The sequence below is a fragment of the Brachyistius frenatus genome, unplaced genomic scaffold, assembly GCF_029030835.1.
Source record: "Brachyistius frenatus isolate BFR_SWC_R1_liver_20210118 unplaced genomic scaffold, ASM2903083v1 Contig_27, whole genome shotgun sequence".
NCBI classification, from domain to species: Eukaryota; Metazoa; Chordata; class Actinopteri; family Embiotocidae; genus Brachyistius; species Brachyistius frenatus.
The window spans coordinates 1,267,322-1,290,474 of record NW_027210626.1 but is presented as its reverse complement, the minus strand read 5'-3'; the positions used below and the strand labels follow the sequence as shown (position 1 = coordinate 1,290,474).

General features: G+C 39.3%; 1 protein-coding gene across 2 annotated transcripts in view; it reads left to right on the top strand.

Moving 5' to 3' along the window:
* LOC138620892 (polyprenol dehydrogenase) overlaps window positions 1-13,283 on the top strand; it is a 44,515-nt gene extending 31,232 nt beyond the window's left edge. For both annotated transcript variants that reach the window (XM_069698511.1, XM_069698510.1), the window contains exons 4-7: window positions 4,432-4,533; window positions 5,523-5,730; window positions 7,786-7,993; window positions 11,365-13,283. In XM_069698511.1, coding sequence (XP_069554612.1) covers window positions 4,432-4,533; window positions 5,523-5,730; window positions 7,786-7,993; window positions 11,365-11,544 — 698 coding nt within the window. In that variant the 3' untranslated portion in view covers window positions 11,545-13,283. The remainder of the gene's footprint in view (window positions 1-4,431; window positions 4,534-5,522; window positions 5,731-7,785; window positions 7,994-11,364) is intronic.
* The last annotated feature ends 9,870 nt before the right edge of the window (window positions 13,284-23,153 follow it).

The following is a 23,153-nucleotide window of genomic DNA, read 5'->3' as shown; positions in this document are numbered from 1 at the left end:
GCAGTTCACGAACCAATGAGCGACGTCATGGAGTGTTGCCGGTTGGTGGGGAGGCGAGCCCTGGCATTAGGATAGTTAATTACCCACAAATAACTGACGAGACCCAAGCAGGCATGCTTTATTGTATGGTCTACATCTTCCTCACAACTTGCCCGTTTCTGCGTTTATTTTTGCTAGCTTGGAGGTTGTTGCTTCCCGCTGCGACATAGATTTTTGAAAACAATAACACACATTAGAAAGGGAAGAAAAATGCTGTCTGAAACAGTTGGCCACTGGCAGGCTTACTGTGTAGCACCATACTCCATCCGATGAGTCAGACTGGCTGCATAGTTTTTTTTTTATACTCACAAAGACTAAACACTTATTAAATGACTTTCAGTCTTTTAGGCTTTTATGTTTTCAGTTTCTCTTTTGCTACTATAGTGACTGATTGTGCACTGATGTGGCAGGAACCATTTATGGTCACATTTATTTTTTTTAAATTACAGACACAGTTGTGTAACACTATTGTATTTGCTTTTCCATCCACATGGGACATAAAGGAAAACTAGTTGAGATACAAATACAAAGTTGTTGTTGCAGCTGAGGAAATGGAAAAGTGGAAAAGGTAAAAGGCTAATGGTTCCCCTGCTCCCGAAGCAGAGTTACAAACCGCTACTCTCCCACAAAACCATCCTTCGCCTTTTGCTCCTTGCAAGACTTGAAAAGTCATAGATGGGACATTCAAGTGTTTCTGTTTGGAAGCAACATATTGATGCAATCTAGAGAATCTGTTGTTTTGCAGGCAATAAGAAAGTGGTATACAGTATGTTAAATAATACCTTCAACTTTCCCCTGAAAGAAGCCTTTCTAACTGCAGGTATTCTAGCAGGAAAAGCATGTGTAAATGAGAACAAGAATGATGACTCCTCTCTATCCAAATGTCTCTGTAAACTATGACATTATGCGGGGAAAGTCATCAATAACTTTTTGATTTACTCCATGTGCTTTTACCACTGTTACATGCCAAAATGTCTTCAGTTATATTTTGCTTTATTTTCTGTTACTTGTCATATTCAAAAATATTGTTTTCCCTTTCTGTCTCACCTTGAAACTTAACATTGCGACTGTGATTTAATGCATTCTATTAAATCTGAAATCAGTATAAAAGCTCTTATTAAAACTTTTGTCAAATTTTGATTTTCACTGCTTTTGAGCAGTCATCCTCTTCCTTAATATTTTATTTTACAAGAGTGGGCCATAACTTAATAGTCAGACTATGTTTAGTTCTTTTGGACCATCTCAGTGTATGACCACACTGTGGCAATTTCATTAAATGAAAATTAAATCTCTGTAAAGCAGTGATTCCCACTGTCTTTGGCTTCAGGCCCCATCACAAAAAGAAGTTTCTAACTGGAGTCTCTTGTTACAGGTTTTAGATGCCTAACAGTCCCCTTTAAAGTGCTCAGATCATTTGAATAACAGTAGACTCAAAAATAGCATGAGAGATTACAGAAAAAAAATACACATTTGTCTACTAGAACTTATGGTGTGATTGTACAATGTGTATAAGTAGTCATACAAGTGGCTTCAAATAGAAATTAAAAGTATACTAAGATTTGTAAACCTTGAATAAATATTCAATGGAGGTTTTAGTGAGTTAATCTAAGAAAAAACAGTCAAAATTTTTAATTGCAAATTACATTACGATATAAAAATATGAGGATGAATATACAGATAATTTGCTTTTAGTTAATACTGTAATCACAAACTAAGTTACATATTTGACTTTGACACTACTTTATCCTCGCCAAAGTATTGTTCAAGAACATTTCTACACGTTTTGAATTAAACAACTTCATCTATCACTCATAAAACAAGACTAAAAAACACTTTGCTATTAAATTAACTTAAAATTCATTGAAAGAAAATCAAAAGGAATTATTTAATTTGCATTTCTTCCACATTTCATAAGTAGATATGCAGCTTGTATGAAATGAACAACGACTTATAAAAGTCAGATTGTGAATCGACTGTGTGGTCTTTAACAACTTGCATATGTCTCCAAAGGCAGTTGCTTTTGTCAAGAAACAAAAACACAATCCCTGTGTTCAGCAATTGAGGGAAGGAGGTTGAGCTTTAGAGAAAATCCAGGGATCCAGGTCGACACCTGATCAATATTATTTCACTCCCAGTGGTCTCTAGATATGACTGGCTTTCCTGAAAGGGCTCGGTCTAAAGGGGGCCGATTTAAGAGGACTGGAGATGACTGACTGGCATCGCACACCCAAACACACACATGTACACACACAAGTGTTACGTTTGCAGTTTAATGCACATGTGCGCGCGCACACACACACACACACACACACACACACACACACACACACACACACACACACACACACACACACACACACACACACACACACACACACACACACACACACACACACACACACACACACACACACATTTGCTTGCTGGTACATATGCAGCTCAAATACACCTACACACAAACTAAGACAAATTTGTGCTCACGGTCATTCAGGTAACACACACTGGTTCTTTCTGTCTCTTTTCCTTTCTTTCCCTCTCTCTCTCGCTCACACACACATACAGTCAGCAGGAGGTGAGCGGCATGGCTCGGAGATAAGGCTGCTATCAGACCTTCATCAGGGACAGCTGCACTCTCATCTGTCTCCGGCCTTTTTCTCTATCAGCTCCATCAACTCTCCCTTCCCTGCTTCCCCCTGCTCCCTCCAAGTCTGTCTCCTGTCTGTGCATTATATTTGACCCTCTATGCCCTTACTGGAATTATAGAGAGGAACAATCTATTATTTTATTTTCTTGAGATGTTTGAAAGACATGGTCTTCTTGTAAAGTGGCAGTGCACTTGTATTTTTTTTCCTTGACAGCAGCAGTTAATACAAAAAAAGATTTGCCAAATACTAAAAAAGTAATTCAAAGTCCAGCAGGAACTAGGAATATTTACAAATTCCTGCAGGGTTCATGCCCAATTTGCCATGCATTTTGAGGGTTTGGTTTGGATTAAGGCCTATTATATGACAGTACTATTACAAAAAAAAAAAAAACAGACCCAGCCAAGTGAATAATCCTGAGGCTTCATGCAGCTTGAGGCATACTTGTCAGAATGGACCTCCTGGTTCCTCATTTCACAATTCTCACAGTGATCATAGGCTTACTACTCTGTCTAATACTGTGATATATATATATATAATATTATGCCTGTGACAGGCCTGTCCAGGATATGAAAACTGAAAAAAAAGATTGGTTTTAGTTGCATCTCTGTTTGTCTTTGGTTACAAACTAAAGGAGAATCTGGTTGCTTGCCTAAAACTTTACTTTGCAAGAATTTGAACTTCCAATATTTTTTACATTTCAAGAATATTTACCATCTAAATGTTAAAAGGAAATAGAATTAAAAGACTGAAATGTACTGTAACTGTGACATCCATGGTTCGACTCCTGGTCGGGGCAGACTTTAGTTGCATGCCATACACCCGTCACACTTCCTGCTTTCTCTTATCTGTCTCTCGACTCCTGCTATCAATAAAGATCTAAATGGCAAAAAATATATATATTTTTTAAAATAAAATAAAAATAGTAGGTTTTCACTTTAGCTGAATGTTAGAATGTTAGCTTTGACATAATCAAGCCTGAATGTAATCAACAAACCACATCTGAACAAGCTGAACAACATGGACGATGGAATGGACAGCAGTGACTGAGCATGCTCAAACGATCAAACTTGGAAATTGGAGGAAACTTCGTGTTCAGGGACACAGCAGTCTGACATAAAGTTTTGGAACTTTGACCAAGTATAAAATAGACTTCTGACATCATACCATATCTAAATGACAGAAAATCACAAATAGCACGATGTCATTTTTAATACACTTATATAATAAAACTCTTTAAAGTTACTAAGTAAATGTGCTTACAAGATATCTACAGTATCTGTTAAGCTTATTAGGTAAGTCAGTGTTGAAAGTCGCTTCTCTGCATGCACACACTCACAGGAAAGTGCAAAGAGCCACTTTCACGCTCTGATGATACCAGCTCGTGGGCAATGATCTCTTACCTGTGTCTTATCATATATTAGACGTGATATAAAAATGTGTTAGGCTTTGATGGAGTTTAGGAAGAAGTATTAGGTTTGATACAATGTGCTACAGAGGCCCAGTGCTGCCAGTACTGTACTGTAAGAACCCACCGAGCCCGCTGTAAGAGATGATTAATACACCCTTTGATGTCTTACCGGCAAAACGGCTAGCAGGAATAATCCGTTTACAATGGCTCTGATGTGCGTGCCTGTGTGTGTGTGTGTGTGTGTGTGTGTGTGTGTGTGTGTGTGTGTGTGTGTGTGTGTGTGTGTGTGTGTGTGTGTGTGTGTGTGTGTGTGTGTGTGTGTGTGTGTGTCCATTCCAGTGGAGTTCAAGAAATTGGACCTTGCCTCTTTGCAGTCCATCCGTCAATTCTCCCAGAGCTTCAAGGAGCGGGACCTTCCACTAAATATTTTGGTTAATAATGGTGAGTAGTGGAAATGTCATGTTTGAGAAATGTGCAGGCGGCGTACTGTATATGTAAAGTAGTTTATCAAATATTCAGCGGACAAATCCTCTGCACAGCAGTATAATTTCGATGCTGTCACATGACTGAATTGAAAAGGATTTAAAACATTAAACTCAGCTCCAGACCCACAGAGAGATCTTATACATACATACATACATGTATATATATTGAGTTCATGAACCCCATCATCGAAACCAGCTGTCATCTTCCAGGTGTGTCCAATTGAACTTTCAAATGGATGCTAAATAACACTTAATGATACATGATACACTTCATTATATTGGATTTTGTTGGAGCAAGTTTGTGTGCACTCTTAACAGCTCCCCAGTGGGAAGTGTCTTTCTTTAGTTTATTTAATATATTTGCCAAGACAGGATTGTTGCTGCATATATTTACATCCTCTGTATGGCTGCAGCTGGACTGAAACAAGCAAAAGAGAACACGCATCATTAACTCTGTGTTGAACACTGCAGCAGAGACGCCTATGCTACATGATATTAGGGATATTAGCTGCTGATTTATTGATATTTTCACTTTAAAAAATGATGTCCTACTGTTATATGTTTTATCTAATAGAAATTTAGATTTGTGTTGAGGTATCACTCACTGAATTTAGATCACGTTCACACTTTAAACACTCAAATTTATTTGAGGGTTAATACCTGGTTCTGGGATTAGGGTTAGAAGTTAGTGTTCAGGTTAGGCATTTGGCTTTGATGGTTAGGATTAGCGTAAAAAAAACGAGGGAATGCAAAATAACAATGAACATTTTCCTTGGGACAGTGAAAAAAGTTTGTGTTTGTGTGTTTATTTGTGTGTGTGTGTGTGTGTGTGTGTGTGTGTGTGTGTGTGTGTGTGTGTGTGTGTGTGTGTGTGTGTGTGTGTGTGTGTGTGTGTGTGTGTGTGTGTGTGTGTGTGTGTGTGTGTGTGTGTGTGTGTGTTTCAAGCGGGTGTAATGCTGGTTCCTGAGGGGAGGACTGAGGATGGATTTGAGCAGCATTTCGGTGTGAACTACTTGGGCCACTTCCTGTTGACCTGGCTACTCCTGGATCCACTGAAGGATTCTGGGAAATGTGGTTCCGTTTCCCGCGTGGTCAACGTCTCGTCCTCAGCCCACTGCATCGGGGATATCAAACTGAATGACCTAAATAGCTGGTAGGTACACACACATGCGCACACACACACACACACACACACACACACACACACACACACACACACACATGCGCATACGATACATGTGAAACGGTTTATTACAAATAATAAAGAATAATGGTATACAATAATGAATTGCTAAATAGAGATGCAAACAGAGGCCTTTAACGTAATTGCTGTTGGGAAGGGACAGGAAGAACAATGGACATTAAGTTGTACCATTGCACTTAACTCTAATGCTTTCTGGCTATTAGCCATTTATTGTTCTAACGATGTTTAGTTGTTGCAACCATTTCAAATTATGTAGCCAATTGTTGACAAAAAGAGCTTTATTAAATAAAGCTTAGTACTGGACTGTTTCCTTGTCATTCGGAAGGACATTTAATCAAACTCACCTGCCTTGTCTATGCTGGCGTCACCAACAAATAACTCAATTTCTATTGGCATTAGTGGGGAACTGTTGATTCCATTTGGCACATCATGGTCCCAGCTCTCAACACTGCTGTCAATAAGCATTAGTAGCCTGAATGTCTTCATTGTGTTGTTTCATCGCCATGGTAGTGGGTTAAAGCCTGCATTCTTAAACTCTCACAGCATGTTATAAATTCATAATTAATCTACAATGTTTTAGTTTAGTGCAAAATTCTTTTGGTCCTAACAAGCTGCCGTGGGTGTTGTGTTTCCCCTCCCAAGATATGTGGATCAAAGAAGACTTTTCCTGTAATGTCCCTGCTGTCCTGTTGTCACACTGATTTCAAAAATGTATTAAAAACCAGGTTGTCGCTATATTCAGCTGCAGCGTGACATAGTGGGGATGTCTTTCCATGTCCGGATTGTGTTTTAACAAGAAAGAGGAAGAGTGAAAGTTTAACTTTTTATTGTGTGAATTTGAATCAGTTATTATGAATTAAGGAGCGCTTTCATTTGTGTTCTGTTTGTCTTTGTGCCACTGCTCATCATTTAGGTCTAAGCAGATTAGTCTTTATGAAGTCCCAGAGGACCTGCAGTGCGGGCATGAAACTCTTTAATCTCATTGAACAATATTTTTTTGGGAGTAGAACTAATTTGGCATTTACATTTATGAAGAAGGTTTCAATGTAATTTTAACCTTTTGCCTCTGTTCAACTAAATCTTTTATTCCTTATCGTGTTTATTACTGTTTGATCTTCAGAAATGCCTCCAGTGCTGATACAAAGCTAACTGTGCTGTGACCACATATTAACAGTGACACACATGCAACAGCACCTTGTGTAACTGACTTTAGACTGTGTGTGTGTGTGTGTGTGTGTGTGTGTGTGTGTGTGTGTGTGTGTGTGTGTGTGTGTGTGTGTGTGTGTGTGTGTGTGTGTGTGTGTGTGTGTGTGTGTGCGTGCGTGCGTGCGTGTGTGTGTTTTATATATTTTACACTTGTACCACCTGTTAGCTGAAATGAAATAACTCATAAACCAGAACATCATTGTCCTCGAATGCATATTAAATAGTGAGTCTAGTTTAGATGTGAGTTAAAGTAGGACAAGCTTTATGCATGTGACATCCGTCTAATATGATACACAGCCTGTCTAAATTAAACAGTCAAACTGGTAAAATATTTCAATAACAACTGAGTGAGACAGAAATTGCAAATAAACAACACATAGCAAAAGACAAAAATATTTTATGTCTCCCTTTTAGGCTGATGTAAAAAAAAAATGGACATACTTTCCTTTCCTATGGATGAGTTTAAGTTGTGGCTTTTATTCCAATGGGTCGGACTCAGACTGCTGCAGATCTCTTTGCTGGCACTGCAGCTCTGCACTCAAATGATGTTTAAGATGCTTCACATTTGATTTTCAGCCCGAGGATTCAGAGATATTCCCCTATAAAAACAACATGTCCTTGTTCAGCAGGATGAGTTCTTCTTACATCGGAAAGTGTTTTATCTGTTTTGGCAACAGTTGATTGGTATGAACTGAACAAAACTGAGCTGTTTACTTCCTGTTTGACCTCGTCATAATTAAACAGAGGCACATTTCATTGCTTTTATCTTGAAGTCTTCCTTGCTTGCTCTCTCCTCAGCCAGTGTTATTCAGCCCATGCTGCATATTGTCACAGTAAGCTGGCCCAGCTGTTATTCAGTTCCCAGCTGCACCAGGAGATGCAGCACGGAGGTTTCCCAGTGAGCTCGTGTGCTGTGGATCCTGGCATGGTGGATACTGCTCTCTACTGCCACCTTTGGACACCCCTCCATCTGGCACAGAGAGCCATTGCTCGCCTGCTTTTCAGGGTAAGACACTGTACTGTGCTCACTGTGATCTTCTTTATGCAAACTAAATCTGACTTATATCCTCCTTGGAGCAAATATATGATTTAAAGTGCTGTTATTCAGTCTACAATAAACTACACATAATAATTATTCCTTCACAGAGAAAAGGTCGTTCTTATACTTTTTATTAAAATATTCATTTTCTGTAGTCTTGCTGTCACTATGTAGAGTCATAACTTATGATATCCAATTCAATTAAAAAAAAATGCTTACATGCATAAAGTAAATATATTTTTGTGTTCATTTGTTTACTGGTCATAGTAGTTTGTCTGTAATCCACTATGTTGATTAATTTACTTTATTGTTACAGGAATAGTTTTAGGACACCAAGGCTATAACCTTGGTAACTTCAAATGTTTCCTCGATCCTCAAACTGCTGTTTATTCTGCTGTTGTCCTTGTGAAGTGCTTGTTAGTTAAATGACTTGAATGTTAATGCCTGCAGAGTAAAAATGCTCAATCTATGTGTGTTTTCTGAAGACCTATGAAAGATTTGTAAACGTAAATTTCTTTCTTCTGCACGACACGATTTACACTCCAAATATTGACATACTTCACTGGATCAAAAATAGTTAGTAAATAATTGTAAATCTTGTAAATGGTGGCAAATGGTGATTAGAATTATGTTTTTCTTAGTAATGCTTGCTCCTATCTTAGATGTTAAAACATTAACTTTGCAGTCGACATGATTTTCCGACCTGGATCCTGGAAAGAAACTGCTACACGATCACTGTTCATTTTTGTTCAATGTACCACGGTGGCCTGAAATAACAGGCTCCACCACAGACACTGTTCAGGATTTTATTATAAGATAAAACAAAGACACTCATGCGTGCGCAGACACATTTGCACAGTCCATCCACATCGCTGAAAATGTAAGTGCTTCTAAAAATCAAGCCGGGCTGTTCACTTTGTGTTACATTTTAAAGCCTTTCTTGCATAGCTTAAAGTTCCGACCGCAGGCTGCTGTTAATGTCCCTGGAATTTAATTGAAGGAGACGTGTGTGCATGTTCCAGCCCTAAACTGCAATTGTCAGTGTTTTGCCTGTGAGCGGAACCTTTGGGGTGGTTCTGCCCCATATAAGCAAACACATTAATCACACAAACCTGCACATGTAATTATTAACACACAGGCACACACGAACAGACCAACTGTGATTCTAACCTTAACCCTGTAACAACACCTTTTTATCTAAAGCCGGAGGATTTAGTTGCATGCAGAGCCAAAGGTTTGAAGATAGAAAGAAACAAAAGGAGAAAGTACTTCAAGTAGAAGGGCACTTGAAGAGTGCAGACCTCTGCCAAGGCTACTCGTCTAGTCCTCTATGAACAACCGTGTAACCGTGTTACAGTTGTACCGGCTATAAAACCACGCTTACCAAGTGCCACATAACGACTGCTATCTGTAGCGAGTTGGAGCAAGTGAGTGCTGTCCAGAGGATTACTGGGACCCTTGAACAAGTCTGGGCACCATTCAAAATGTTTTGATAACCAGTACAGGTATATATATTTTCATTTCCATACTGGTTCCTGAACCATACTTTTTTTCAAAACCAATGTGAAGAAAAATACATTACACTACAAATTTATCTTTCATGCAGTTTAGAGGTGGAGTTTAACTCAGGTTTATTTCTGTAGCTACAAATAATAGACATTCCAGAAATGTCTCAAATGTAAATTATTGGTAAACACACATTTTACCAATTTCCACTAAATACCTCACATATTTACATCAATTGTCACTGCAGTGCACACAATTTGGACAGGTGTGTGGCCAACAATTAGTTTGAAAAAAGGTAAGATTTGTATACTTATGTTGAAACTATGTTGAGATTTTATCTTCCTGGGTGAGCTGCCCAAGGTCGGACTATGTACGGTAAATGCTTTGGCTCATTCACACTGATGAGATTGACTCCTGTGTAAACGTAGCAAAAGCTATGTGTTTTAAAATTAAAACGTCTTAACGTGGATGGAGCCTATGTATTGAATCTTGGTACCAAATGACAAGGCATTATTGATATTAGATAGTGCTAAAACAATTTGGTCAGCAGTTCATAAACTAATGATAAACTGATTGGTGGCTGCTTGATTTTGATAATCATTTAGGCTGGCCAATGTTTTCTCACTATTAAACTTGACTGCCATTGCTGGATTTTAAGATGTATTGCATTTAGTTGGCCAAATAAATGATCTTGCAATGTTACTAAAAGTGAAAAAAAAAAAACGCATCGATAACATAACTTCTTTGCCGGAGGTAATAAACTGTAATCTTTACTTATATCTTTAATTAGAAGACTAAACAAAAATAAGAACCAAATTCCAAATGTTACAGTGCCTGGTGATATGCTATACATTGCTATCTACAATATACTCTATAGTATATTGATGTTTTGTATTGGTAGTCAAAGTGCTTCGTTAGAATTGCTCAGTTATGTAGAAGTATCTAAAAAAGGCTATGTATAACAGTTTTGGACAGAAAATAAAGTAGGTGCAAGCTCTCAGTTTTCAAAAGCTCCTAAAAAGTCAACATAACCAGCTGCATTTTTGCTATCATTCCACAATCAATATTCAGAGAAAGTAACAACTGCAAAAACAAAGTGCAGCAAAGCGGTGAAGTCAGAAACAACAGCGCAACAGGTGACCTAGACATAGTGGCCTATTTACATGGAAACAAGTTGTTTTGTAAAAAGCATTGTGTTTTTTCTGCACTAAAACACCGCCATGTGACCTTTAATATACAGACAGGAAAAGGAATAATAAAGAACAAGTTATGTTTTCCAAGCGTCGTTGCTCTTGCTGAAAAGTTTAGCCCTCAGAGCCAAATAATAATTCATTCAGAAGAACAATTAAAATTCATGTTTGAAAATATTGTGGAGGACTATGCCAAACACAAACACAAACACACACACACACATGCACGCACTGTTTCACACAAGTATGCAAGTGTGCTGTTGATGCTCGCAGGATGTGATCCCCTCTCCGCTCTGAAACCTGCTCCTGGTCTCACAGCTGACACTGAGATCATTGTTAAAATGCATTAACACTCTCTCTCTCACACACACACACACACACACACACACACACACACACACACACACACACACACACACACACACACACACACACACAGGCACTTACCCTGAGCTTCCTTTTCACTGATGCTAACATATAGTGACATCAGCCCTACTCTTAAATTCACGCACACACTCAGACACATTCTTTGTTGTTGATCTTGTCATCCTGTGGTCATCCGAGTTCCTTTTAAAATTTATGGATTTTTGGTATGCAATAACCTTTTTAAAATTTAGATTTGTGTGTGTGCGTTATCTCCAGACTCCTGCAGAGGGTGCTGCCACCGTTCTATCGGCTGCTCTGTCTCCAGTCCTGGAGGGGGATTGCGGAGGAGGCTACTGGGCTAATGGGCACAGGGAGAGCACAACAACGCCAACCTTTGACCCCCAGCTGCAACTGAGCCTATGGGAAATCAGCCTCCAGTTGCTGGGCCTACAGTAGCACGGGACTAAAGGATCACCAACAGGACAAAAACCCGTTTGAAAACACCTGTTAAAAACCTAAACTCTGTCCCACCAGCCACCTTCTTCTTCTTCCTTTTATCTGTCTTTTTTTTTTCTCCGTCCATAGCTCACATCATGGCGTTGGTAGCAGTTTGTGTTGACAGTGTCAAAATCCACAATCACTGGACTGTGATTGGTTGTTCGGGGAGTAAAGACATCCTTTTTTTTTTTTTTTTTCAGACCTTCTAAAGAAGGGCTACGGGGGATGGAAGAAATGCTTTTGGTTTCTCACTGTGAGAAAGCAAACATATACACATATATCCATACTCTAGGGTTTCAGCAAATTGTTATTTTGCTGTAATAGATACAAAGCAGTTGCTGATGCTGCCCTTCAGTCAGAAGTAAGATATCAGTTAGTGTCATTTGTCTTTGATATGATGGTTCCCTGATCATAACAAACGTAAGATGTCCAGTCAGTGAATTTGGTCCACAGTGGTCGGTTTAAATATCTGCAATGACACATGCCTCTCTCTGCCTTATTGTCATTAGTCTGGCTTTCAATAAAGTGTTTCGTCAATGAACTAAATGCTGTTTCAGAGGCTTTTCCATACCAGCATACAATTCTAGAGGAACGGCTAAAGGTCTTTTGGGAAATAGCTTAATCCAAAAGCCAAATTTTGGCATAGTATACGTCCTGCAAAATAACATGTTGTTAAAACCCTAACACACACACACACACACACACACACACACACACACACACACACACACACACACACACACACACACACACACATTCATGCACCACAACTATGATCTGATATAACCCGCCTTGTTGTGCCGGGGGAAGGTGATGTCATCGGTTTGCTTTGACATCACAATGATTTCTCAGATCATCTTGCCATCCCGCCTGTTTTACTGGAAGCACTTTGATTTTTTTTTTTTTTTTAATTTTTGTGCTTTTACTGGTTACCGCTGAATCATCACGTTAACTGCTAGTAGTTGCAGTTCGATAAGCTCTTCTGAAAAAAAAAAAAGCTGAATTCAGCTGTACTCATGAAAACCCTGAGAAAACATCATCAACTCTGTTTGCCTCTCTCTCCACTGCCCAGAAACCCAGCAAAAGATAGTCAATCAGACTGGTGGGGGGATTTGGGAAGACACTGAAAAAGACAGAAATCCCCTTTAAAATGGGCCTAAATTTGGAATAATTCCCCCTTGACCTACGAGTGAAGAAACAATCGGTTTTGTTGTTGGGAATTTTTTGCTGTCGTCATTTTCGGAAACCAGGATTTCCAGATGTTTTTGTTTGCTTTTGTTTGCTCAGTAACACAAAGGGAACGCTGGTGAACCAGCCTCCACTTCATCCTGTCACCATTTCCCTTTGTAATCTGTGTTAATCGCTTTTTCTGTGTCTGTGATACGTGCGTGTGTGTATGCACACAAGTTCAGAATCAACTCATGCATAGACCCAATTCATGCCAATGGATAGCACAACAATGGCTAGTCCTGGTGGAACAGTGGTGAGAACGAAAGAGAGAGAGGGGGGGGGAAGCACTGTTTTTTTCAGCGTTCAAACTGTGATTGGTCCCTCATTGCTGCTGCTACTGCTGGTTTCCTCATTTGGCGCCACTCCCAGTGCATTGTGGGATTGAGATTTCCCAGCGGTGAGAATCAAACTCCATCTGCTAAGCTGACACACACACACACACACACACACACACACACACACACACACACACACACACACACACACACACACACACACACACACACACACACACACACACACACACACTCACTCAGACACATTGGAAGCAGTACATCCAGGCACAGGCTTATCCAAACAAGCATACAGCAAACAAACACGTCTGTCTATCTTGCAGGAATACACTCACACACACATGCAAACATACACTGCGCCATAAAGCCATCTCCACTGTGATTAATGCATTTTAGCTGTGAGGATAAAAAAAGTTTTATCTCAAATTAACAAGTTTTGGCTAAAACCCTTAACCGCAAGTTATTCCTGTATGCGTATATTGTTGCTTTGAATCCTGCCACTGAGCAACCAGCACTCGTTATTATCTGCCGTATGTGAAGCAATAGTATCGCTATGGTAGCTAATTCAGCCCGTGGCACACAGTCAGACATTCAGAGGACGAACAGAGCCCAAGAGAATGAAAGTCAACAGAGCAAAAAATACCAGCTTCAAGTTACCCATGTATTGGGAACTAAAAAATATCTCTGGCCAGATGACATAGCGTAAAACATCGCAGATGCACCAGGACCACTGCTCACAAAAGCTTGTGAAACTCAAGGGCTGATTTTCATCAAGTGACAAAACTTGGGGTACTTACTCACAAAGGTTAGAGCTTCTCTGAGCTCTCTGCACGTCACGGTTCTGCAAATTGTTCACGCGCAGCAGGAGCAGTCTCTGAACTTTTTGATCCTCCCTCGTCTACTGAAATGTGAAGGGGAAAAAAAGGTAATTACTTGTATGTGGATACGAACAACTTGATAAGTCATGATCTGATAATTGCATAACTCTGAGACAAATGCACAACAACTCCAGAAAAACACTTTCCATCTGAATTTGGTCCTGATTGTAGCAAAACCTCGAACCTGTCCAACCAGAGTACTTTCAAGTTAAACTGGAAAACCTCAATGAGCAGGTTTATGCCTCTTGTGTAAGAGTCAGCGACTAAAATGGGTCATTTAAAAATCACATCTAAAGCAAACATCTCTTTAAGTTTGATGTTTTTATCGACATAAGCAGTTACTTGGGAATTGACTCTAAATGCCAGCAACATTCCTCCGTTTTGTGGGTTTTCTTCCTTAGCAACAAAAACAGTTTATTGCCTCTGTGCTTCCTTGTTTGACTGTGTGGTTCCCGTAGGCTACTTGTTGAGGTACTGACAAAATAACAAACAATCAAACCTAGTCCCACTGAAACAAATGTGCTTGCTTCCTTTCACACAAATGATAACACCAGCTTACTTCTCAGCAGCGCTCATTTAAGGAGTACAAGGCTACAATTTGAGCTACATCCCGTCAAAGAGCTAACATGCTTTTCTCAATCCAGCTGCGACAGTAGACGTATCTAAACCTGAGGGAGAACATCGCTGACTGTCTTTTCTATCCGAGCACAAGGTTTTTCGAGGAGTGCGAGGGGTCTGTCTGGGTGTTTTTGTGGTGTCAGTGTGCAAGAAGTGGCTGCTAAATTATCTATGATTACCTGGTTATATATTTAGCAGCCTCCTGAAGCGTTCTGCACAGACAGGTGAACTTTCTCAACTTGAATTGCAAATATAGAAAAAGAGCAAAGCAGCTCGAGTTAACTGTCTTATGATGTTGTCTGTGTGTCATTTACTCGTATATGATCATTTCAAAGCGTTGGAGGAGACCAGTGGAGATGTGTGTAGACTGAAAATGCTCTAATAGCCATTCCTCGGGCCGACCTGGGATTACATTTATATTAAATGTTCCAGTCCCAAGTTTTGCAAATCCTAAATGTGTATATGTATATGAAGAGATAATATAAAGATGTATATAGGGGTAACCAGATGAACTGAGTCCTTACTCTGATCCTATTACAATTCAAATAGAACACACTCAACACATTTTTCTAACCCTAAATAATACACCCTGATACTATATTGTCCTCTGCTGTGAGTGGGGTCTTTCACTGGAGCCCCCGGGAGCTGCATACAAACGATGTTCCCCCCTCAAATCCATTGTAAACATTCAGTCCATCTGGGCCCCTGAGGATTTATGAAATGTGTAAAATGTTTTATTTTTTATCAGTACTCTGTTGAAACACACATCTTATTGCTTTTGCCGTGCCTAAGAAGAAAATATCCCTCATATATGTGTACCTGTGAATTTTTTCATGTAGAAATGAACTTGTAGAAACTGTGATAACCGTCTTGTCCTGTACATTGCCGTAAGTTTTTTCTCTCTTTGGAGTGACGAGAGCAGAGGTGAAGAATGTGTGTGTATGTTTATGTGTGTGTGTGTGTGTGCGTGTGCGTGTGCGCGTGTGTGTGAGTGCGTGAGTCTAGATAAAGGAGTTGATGTCCACGTTTTTTTGTCGATGGTTGTGACATTCCAGCAGCAGCCACCACCTTTTCTATTATCCAAAGCCTCTCAATAAACATATCATTGTGCCACTCGCTCTCCGTCCTTTTGCGCCGCGTGTGAGTGAGAAACCATCCGTCTGATGACGCTCAGCATGAGACAGCGAGCCTCAAGCACTGTCTGAACTTTGGAGACATTTTCAGATCCATCAGTGAAACTTACACACGCACCCACAAGCACACACAAACAGTACATCACTCGAGAGGACATAATGTCAATTTGCATTTATTTTTTGGAGCCGAGCCTTTCACTACTTGTTTAATCCTAAACCATTCTCTAACCTTAAACAGAGTAGTCTACCTAATATTCAATGATTTACAATATGGGAACTTGATTTTTGCCCCCAAAAGAAAGACTGTAAACAGATTTATGTCCCCACAACGTGAGTAATACACATTCCCTCATTCCTGTTAACTTAAAATCCGTATACGTATTCAATTACAATCACATTGCATTTAAATGATGCACATATGGTAGAAGCTGCACACATTAATATGTGGTTTAGTGTCTTGAACAAGTAAGATAACTGGACGTATACTCATGACCAACCGGCTCCTCCACTTAAACTTCAAAAAACACAATTTACATTTGGTTTTCTTTTGGGAAGACCTCTATCTGATATGATCTTTTTAATCCAAACAAGAATGCATGCAGATGATACTTCAGGGGATTTTCTACCGTGACAACTTCCTCTGAAATTATTCAAATGAAATTAAACCAAATTAAATTAAAGTATAAAAGTAAGTGCAGAAATATTAACCATGCAGCCTCACTGGCAGCATTGGGCTGCAAAATTAAAGATTTGGTAATGAATTTCAATTCATTTTTGATAAGCAATTAGTTTAGTGTCATAAAACTATCAAAATGACTTTTTTGGGGTTTCATTAACAATATTATTTTTGTGAACATGTTTTTTTTTTCTTACAGTTCCTTTACAGTACCATAGCTCTATATTCAGCAAAGCCTGAAGAAGTACAGCAGAAAAATGCATTTGTTTTCTGTTTTTATTTAATAGAAGTTGGGGTCTAACATAATTCCAGAGACTTTTGTTGAAGGTCATATTTCAAAAAACAAAACACACAAACCTGTGAAGAAAAAAAAAAAAAGAAGACACACTCCCTCTATTGCTCCCGGCTAAATATATTCACAAACAGTGAACCCAGAAAAACTGTGACATGTCTTTCCGCATATGTGACACTAGACTTTCAATTAGAGGAGGCACAGAAGACCTGGTGTCATTCTGTCTTCAAAGAAAATGAATCTGTGGCAAATCAAAACCCTGGAAAGATCTATGACATCTCATCAAGCTCCACTTGAATGGCATACAAGGGTTACGTCATGTATGTGTCTATTTGTTAGAACAACTACCTGACACAATGAGGAGAATGAGGTGCTGTCTCTTCAACTCTATAATATGAGGACACATACAGCATATCTGCATTTAATTGACTGCTGTCTGAGCTCACTCGAGTAGAAGAAAGAAAGAAAGGAACCTTAAATGACAAAATTACCATCTTCATTCATGTCACGCTAACTGATGCACATATATTTTGGACAGATTCTAGATGATAATAATGGATGTGATCCACAGCATCATAAATATACTTAATAGGTCCTTAGTCAACCAATTAGGAGGCAGCTCTCCCTGCATAAATTCCTTATGAGATATCTAATGAACTAATTGCATGCACACTCATAAACCAGGAAGTGGCTAATAAGAATCCATTTAAGTAATTGGGGCCAAATGACTGAAAAGACATTATTGCTCATGGCAATGGTCAAATGATACCAGGTTGTTAAAAGTCACTCACTTTTTTTTTTTACTGACACAGTCTTTGTCATGGTGTAGGTGCGTGGGCTTAGTATCTATATCAAAGGTGGAAATACAATGTCACTAGCCATGGAAAGATTACTGAATGGGCCTATGGGGCACAGGCCCAGAGGCCTAAAGGGTCAGGGGACCCCAAAGTAGGCCCACAGCACCTGGATGAAGTGACTAAAAATGGTGAGAGAACAAATATTTGTATAGCTTATATTAAAACCGCATTGTATCATCCTGCTGTGCCAATCTCCGCATGTTTTCACCCTGCGGGTGGCAATCTAATGGTGTTTTGACTAGATGCAAACTGACCTTGTCTTTTTCTAGGGGTTTGTGCGTCATGGCCATAATGTGAATATTTGGGTTCTACCACACTCTCACTCTCTCACTCTGGTTGACACAAACTTCACTTTTTCCTGTTGTTTCCATCCTGTGGATTAGTTTAATGTTCTATTTACAAATTCAAGCAAGGCGGATCCGAAGGGATGTGTTCCATCTTTCCTCTGCTCCATTTCAGAACCGGGGCCAGTGCCACATGGTCCCATGGAAATAATCTAAGTGAAGCCTATCTGTCAATGACATGCCAAATAAACAGAAAAGTAAGCCATCTTATTTCTGCCTCACCTTACCTCTGGAGAGAGACTGGATCAGGTTACAAACTTTAAATGTTTTTTAGAGGAAAACGTCGAAAAGGTGTGTCATTACTTTCATTAGTTTTTTCTGGATTAGTATTTTTTGATAGGGTAGTTTACACAAATCTTAATCTGGGGGCCATCGTGAAGCTGGGTGCTCACAAAATGGCACAAAACGAACACAAAAAGAAGCAAAATGCAACAAAGTGACACAAAACGACTGCAAAAAGAAGGAAAATGCAACAAGACAACCCAAAACAACTACAAAACCATCAAGACACATTTTATGTCTTGAGGCCTTTTACATGTCTGAGGAGCCGGTTGTGTTCGAATCTGCCTGTTTCTAGTTGCTTCTGAGAGACGGGGTGATTCTTACTTGGCCATGCATTGGTTGTTTTCGTTCTATCTCAAAATTTGGACGCTCCCTCCAGTGATCTCTCCTGGAGTCTTATCCGTCCTCGTTCAATGAATACGAAGGCAAACACATTCTGTTTTGATTTTACAGGAGAAAATCTAAATCGAGATCAAATTCAACTCAGCTTTTTGATTATTTCTTACCATTACCTACTCAGAGGATTATGACCAGTAAAGAAACAGGAGTGATAAGAATAGAGCCGTGCTAGTGTCTGTCTGAAACTGGCTGTTGGGTGATGCCACTGGGTTTGGAGGTGTTTGGTCATCGAAATTTTGATATGATTATGGCACAAGAGAAAAAAATTAAGCAATCCCCCCTCCATCCTGTGGAGATAAGTGCTTGTACAAATTGTCCTGGTAATCCACCCAATTGTTGTCAAGATATTCAGTGGCAGATCAAGCAAGCAACAGTTAAGCATTGCCTCCTTTTTTTTTTTTTAGCCTCACCATTGGCTAAAGAAAATAAGATCAGCTCATGAAGAATGCAATATCAACCTGATATTTAAAAGAGGGGAGTAAGTATGTTCTTTTTGTTTATAAATTTCCAAAATTATTTCCAAAATTACAGATTTATAATATGTGTCTGCAAGGTACAGGGTAGTAATATTATCTCTGAGTTACAGAGTTATCTGTCACAATCTGCTGCCTCCAAAACAGATGAGCGCTCAGTGTTGCCACAAAGCACCTTGCCAGTAGCTGTTGAGGGGAAGATGAACATAACTCGTTCATTCTTTTCTCCAATGCCTTTTCAAGGGTACAAACCACTGACCCTTTAATCATACGTCCACCTCCAACCTGTTCACCAGTTTTGCTCATCATTTATTGAAAGGTCTCGTTTTTTTTCCTGATTCGCAGTGCTGAACAGATGTGTCCAACAGATGTCTAATAGATGCCCTGATTAATTTTCACACAGAATGACCTTTCCTTCACCGTATCACATCATTGAAGTGTGGTTTATATCAAAACAAAAATACTCCCATACAGCTAAGAATCAATATATGATCTTTGATCTGATGGCAGACAAAAAGAAACTGTGAAAAAAATGGTTTGATGTGTTTGTCACATAAATGGGAACATGTTTCAAAAACATGCAAAACAAACGAGGATTTATTTGCCTTTTGAGTGTGAGACAAGTCTGGTCATCTGCAGATATTAGCAGTCCCTAAATTTAAGATTAAGACAGTCATTAATCTTCCAGGCAGCAGTGGCTGATGGGAAAGGCCTGACAGCCCAGGGCTAAGTGATACATGGACCTTGTCAGGACTCCTGATGGAGGAATGGATGGGTGGACGAGAGAACACACACATGCCCACCACGCCTGACCAATACGGAGTGTGAGGTGAAAGTATATGTCAGGACTAAGACTGCTGCAGACGCAGATAGGCTCGGATCATTTTATCAAGTTTATGTAATCACTTTTAAAGAGCACGTGTCACAGTGATTCACAAAAAAGAAAAAAAAAAGAAAGAAAGAAACAAAAATTATGCAGTTGTGCTTCCTCCAATAACCTGCTTTTCTATCCATCAGTCTTACTTCAGTCAACAGCTGGTTTGTTTTGGTCTTTTCTTCCAGATTTCAGTTGCATTTAATTTTACTTCTCACTCTTTGAAGTCTTACTTTGTCTGCGGTGCATCTCGGTTAATCTATTTGTAATTCTGCGCTCACTGATTGTGCAGCCAGATTGATTTAGGTTGGTCTCGGTTGGCAGCAGTTGGCGGGAGACCAGTAGAAATACAGATGATGATCCTTGCAGTATATTTCTTTGGGTAATATAATTTTGTATTATATATGAATTTGCTCCTCACTGCTGATTGTATGATTCTCTAAAGTGTTTTGACTAGATTCAACTATATATGTCTTTTGAAAGTATATATACTTGCAATATTGAGTTGAAGTAGCACCAACAAGATGTGACATGACTCTCCAGTACTTGCCAGGCTCCACTTTCCCACCACTGTAGTTCTACCAAGAGATTTTGTTCTGTGTCTGAATATACCGACAACGCGCTGTTGCTTTATTCAGTCGCTGTTTGAGAATAGACTGAGGAGATGACGGTGTATCTGTGTCTTATTTTGTAAAGAGAAAGTCTAAATTTGGCAAAATATTCATAGTTTGAGTTTGAAAAATATTGTTCAGCATAAACTCTATAATCATGTCTCTATTTGCATGTTGTCACTGTGCATACAAAAAAGGTTTCTACCTTTTATGTTCCAGACTGAAACAGTCCCCCCAGGATTTCGCAGAATGTTTTTGTGAGTGTTGCAATCAAAAATGCTCGTTTTTGCGGTGGATTCTCTCAAAAATTGAGGTAATTTGTCAAGTTTTAAGTGAGTTTTTTGCGTAAAATTGCAGGAATTTGAAAAAATTGCAAGTTAAGAAAGAAAAAGGTGACTTTTTTTTTAAAGCACTTAAGCAATAAATATGTAGCCACTTCCTGTGATAATAAACATGCTGCAATTTTGTCCGACTTTAGCCAGCACTGCAAAACGTCACGATGTCACGTGATATTAAAACATCACGGGAGTGAGGAGGCTGCAGTTTCTCTCCTCCAACTGCAACGGCGGAGAACCTCCTCTGTGACAACACTACTTCATCCTGATTTAAAGTTTAACCGACGCGCATGACATGACGTTTGTTTTTATTCTAAGAGCTTCAGAGCAGTTATCTTCCCTAATTTATTGATCTGCTACTGCTGCAGCTCAGGTTTTACATCTGGACACAGACACACTGTAGTTTTACATCCAGCAAGAAAGCTGTAAAAAGAGGTTATTTCTATTAAACATAGGTTTAATTTGATGTCCAACACTGATGTAAACTGAAATATTGATACTTACAAATTGACGCCTTAAAATATGAGCCACAGAGCAGCTGTGCAGGTTTTCCTGCTGTCTGATTGGTCTATTCAAACTAACATTCTGATTGGTCTATTCTATCATGCTATTCAATTGGTCTATTCTATGCTGCCTGTCATGTTCAGGTTTGTAAAATGAAACACTTTATCATCAACAGGCAAAATGCGTACACATAAAAATCCATCCAGCTGTGTCAGCTGCACCTTGTTCAAATAACTCTGAAAAACCTGCAGCTGCTCTGTGGTTTGTATTTTAAGCGTATAAGTGTAAACCTCAATTGCTGGTTGGGGGAATCGATGCTGATTGGTTAAAGGCTCCAATAGTTTTAAAAATGAATCAGGGGCCTGGAGCATGGCCATTGAAGTCAAGCGTTTGTTTGTAAGTGCAGTTCCAACGATGGCGGCAGTGGCAGAGCTAGATGAAGCGATACAAACAGCAATGCTGGCAAATATCAAGGATTTAAAGCCAGAGTCTACAAAGTTTACAATGGTCATTTGTCAACATTGTGTTGCACTCTACTCACATTGGGGAAGAGTCTCTGTTGTTTACTGTCAGCTGAGTTTCGGCGCACAACATACGTCGTATTGTGGAAAATGTCAATTAGATAAAGGCTCATCAAGTGTTTGTAAAATTAGTGATGTCTACACCCATTAGAATACAAAGACTGCAACAACAAAAAAAATCCCAAATTAAATGTGGCCAAACTCGTACATTTATGCAGTGAATTTGGATGTGGTAGTACCAGACTAGACATGTCTGAGATCAGTTGACAAGGTTATTAATGGGGTTAAATAGAAAAACAAAAAAACACAACTGAAAATAAAACACATAGTGAATATAACTTGGTCAACTCAACAGCAGCCCCTCAGCATTAATGTTGGGGAATTGATTGGAGCTTTAAATACATGTTGGAAGTTACTTCCCAAACACTGTGACATGAAAATGTTTCTAAAAGGTTACACACCTTTACAAGATAAAATAAATGGAGAATGCAGAGTAACTTTGATTTTGTTTGGACATGAAAGGGAAAGCAAATAAATTACTTGTATCTTCAGTAACCCACAGGAGTTCAACCCAAACACAGCGGCTCACCCGGCAAAGACGTGCAGAAAGAAAAGGAACGGAACAACACACTCACTGTCGGTCCGGCGCAGTAAACAAACCCAATGACCTGAATAACAGCACAACAAATGTGTTTCAGTAGGTTAAAAATAAGCTGTTACAACATCACAAATGAGTCTTACATGAAAGATCACATTTTCAATGATTTATCCAGTAACTGCATTAATTTGTCGAATGATGTATTTTTTTTTATTCTACCAATGAGCCAAATGCCGTGAAAAGCCAATTATTCTGGTGGAGAATTAGTATCACTGTCTTCGGATTATATGATGCAAAATATTGTTTGGTGGTTTGTGAAAGTATCACATCTGGTCACAGTCAGTGTGTTCAGGAATTTACAGTATGAGGGTTAAGAAGGTGAGTGGTGGCATATTGCTTTTGTATTTCTGTGTGTGTGTGTGTGTGTGTGTGTGTGTGTGTGTGTGTGTGTGTGTGTGTGTGTGTGTGTGTGTGTGTGTGTGTTTTAAGAGATAGTAAGGGAAGCGCGCACGCACACACACACACACACTGACATACAGTCACGCACTCAGACAAATACTGTAGAAGAGGATGGGATTTGCTGTCTAAAAATGGCCAAACAGGAGGAGGAGGGGAGAAGAAGAAGGCAGGGGAAGTGAGAAGATACGTG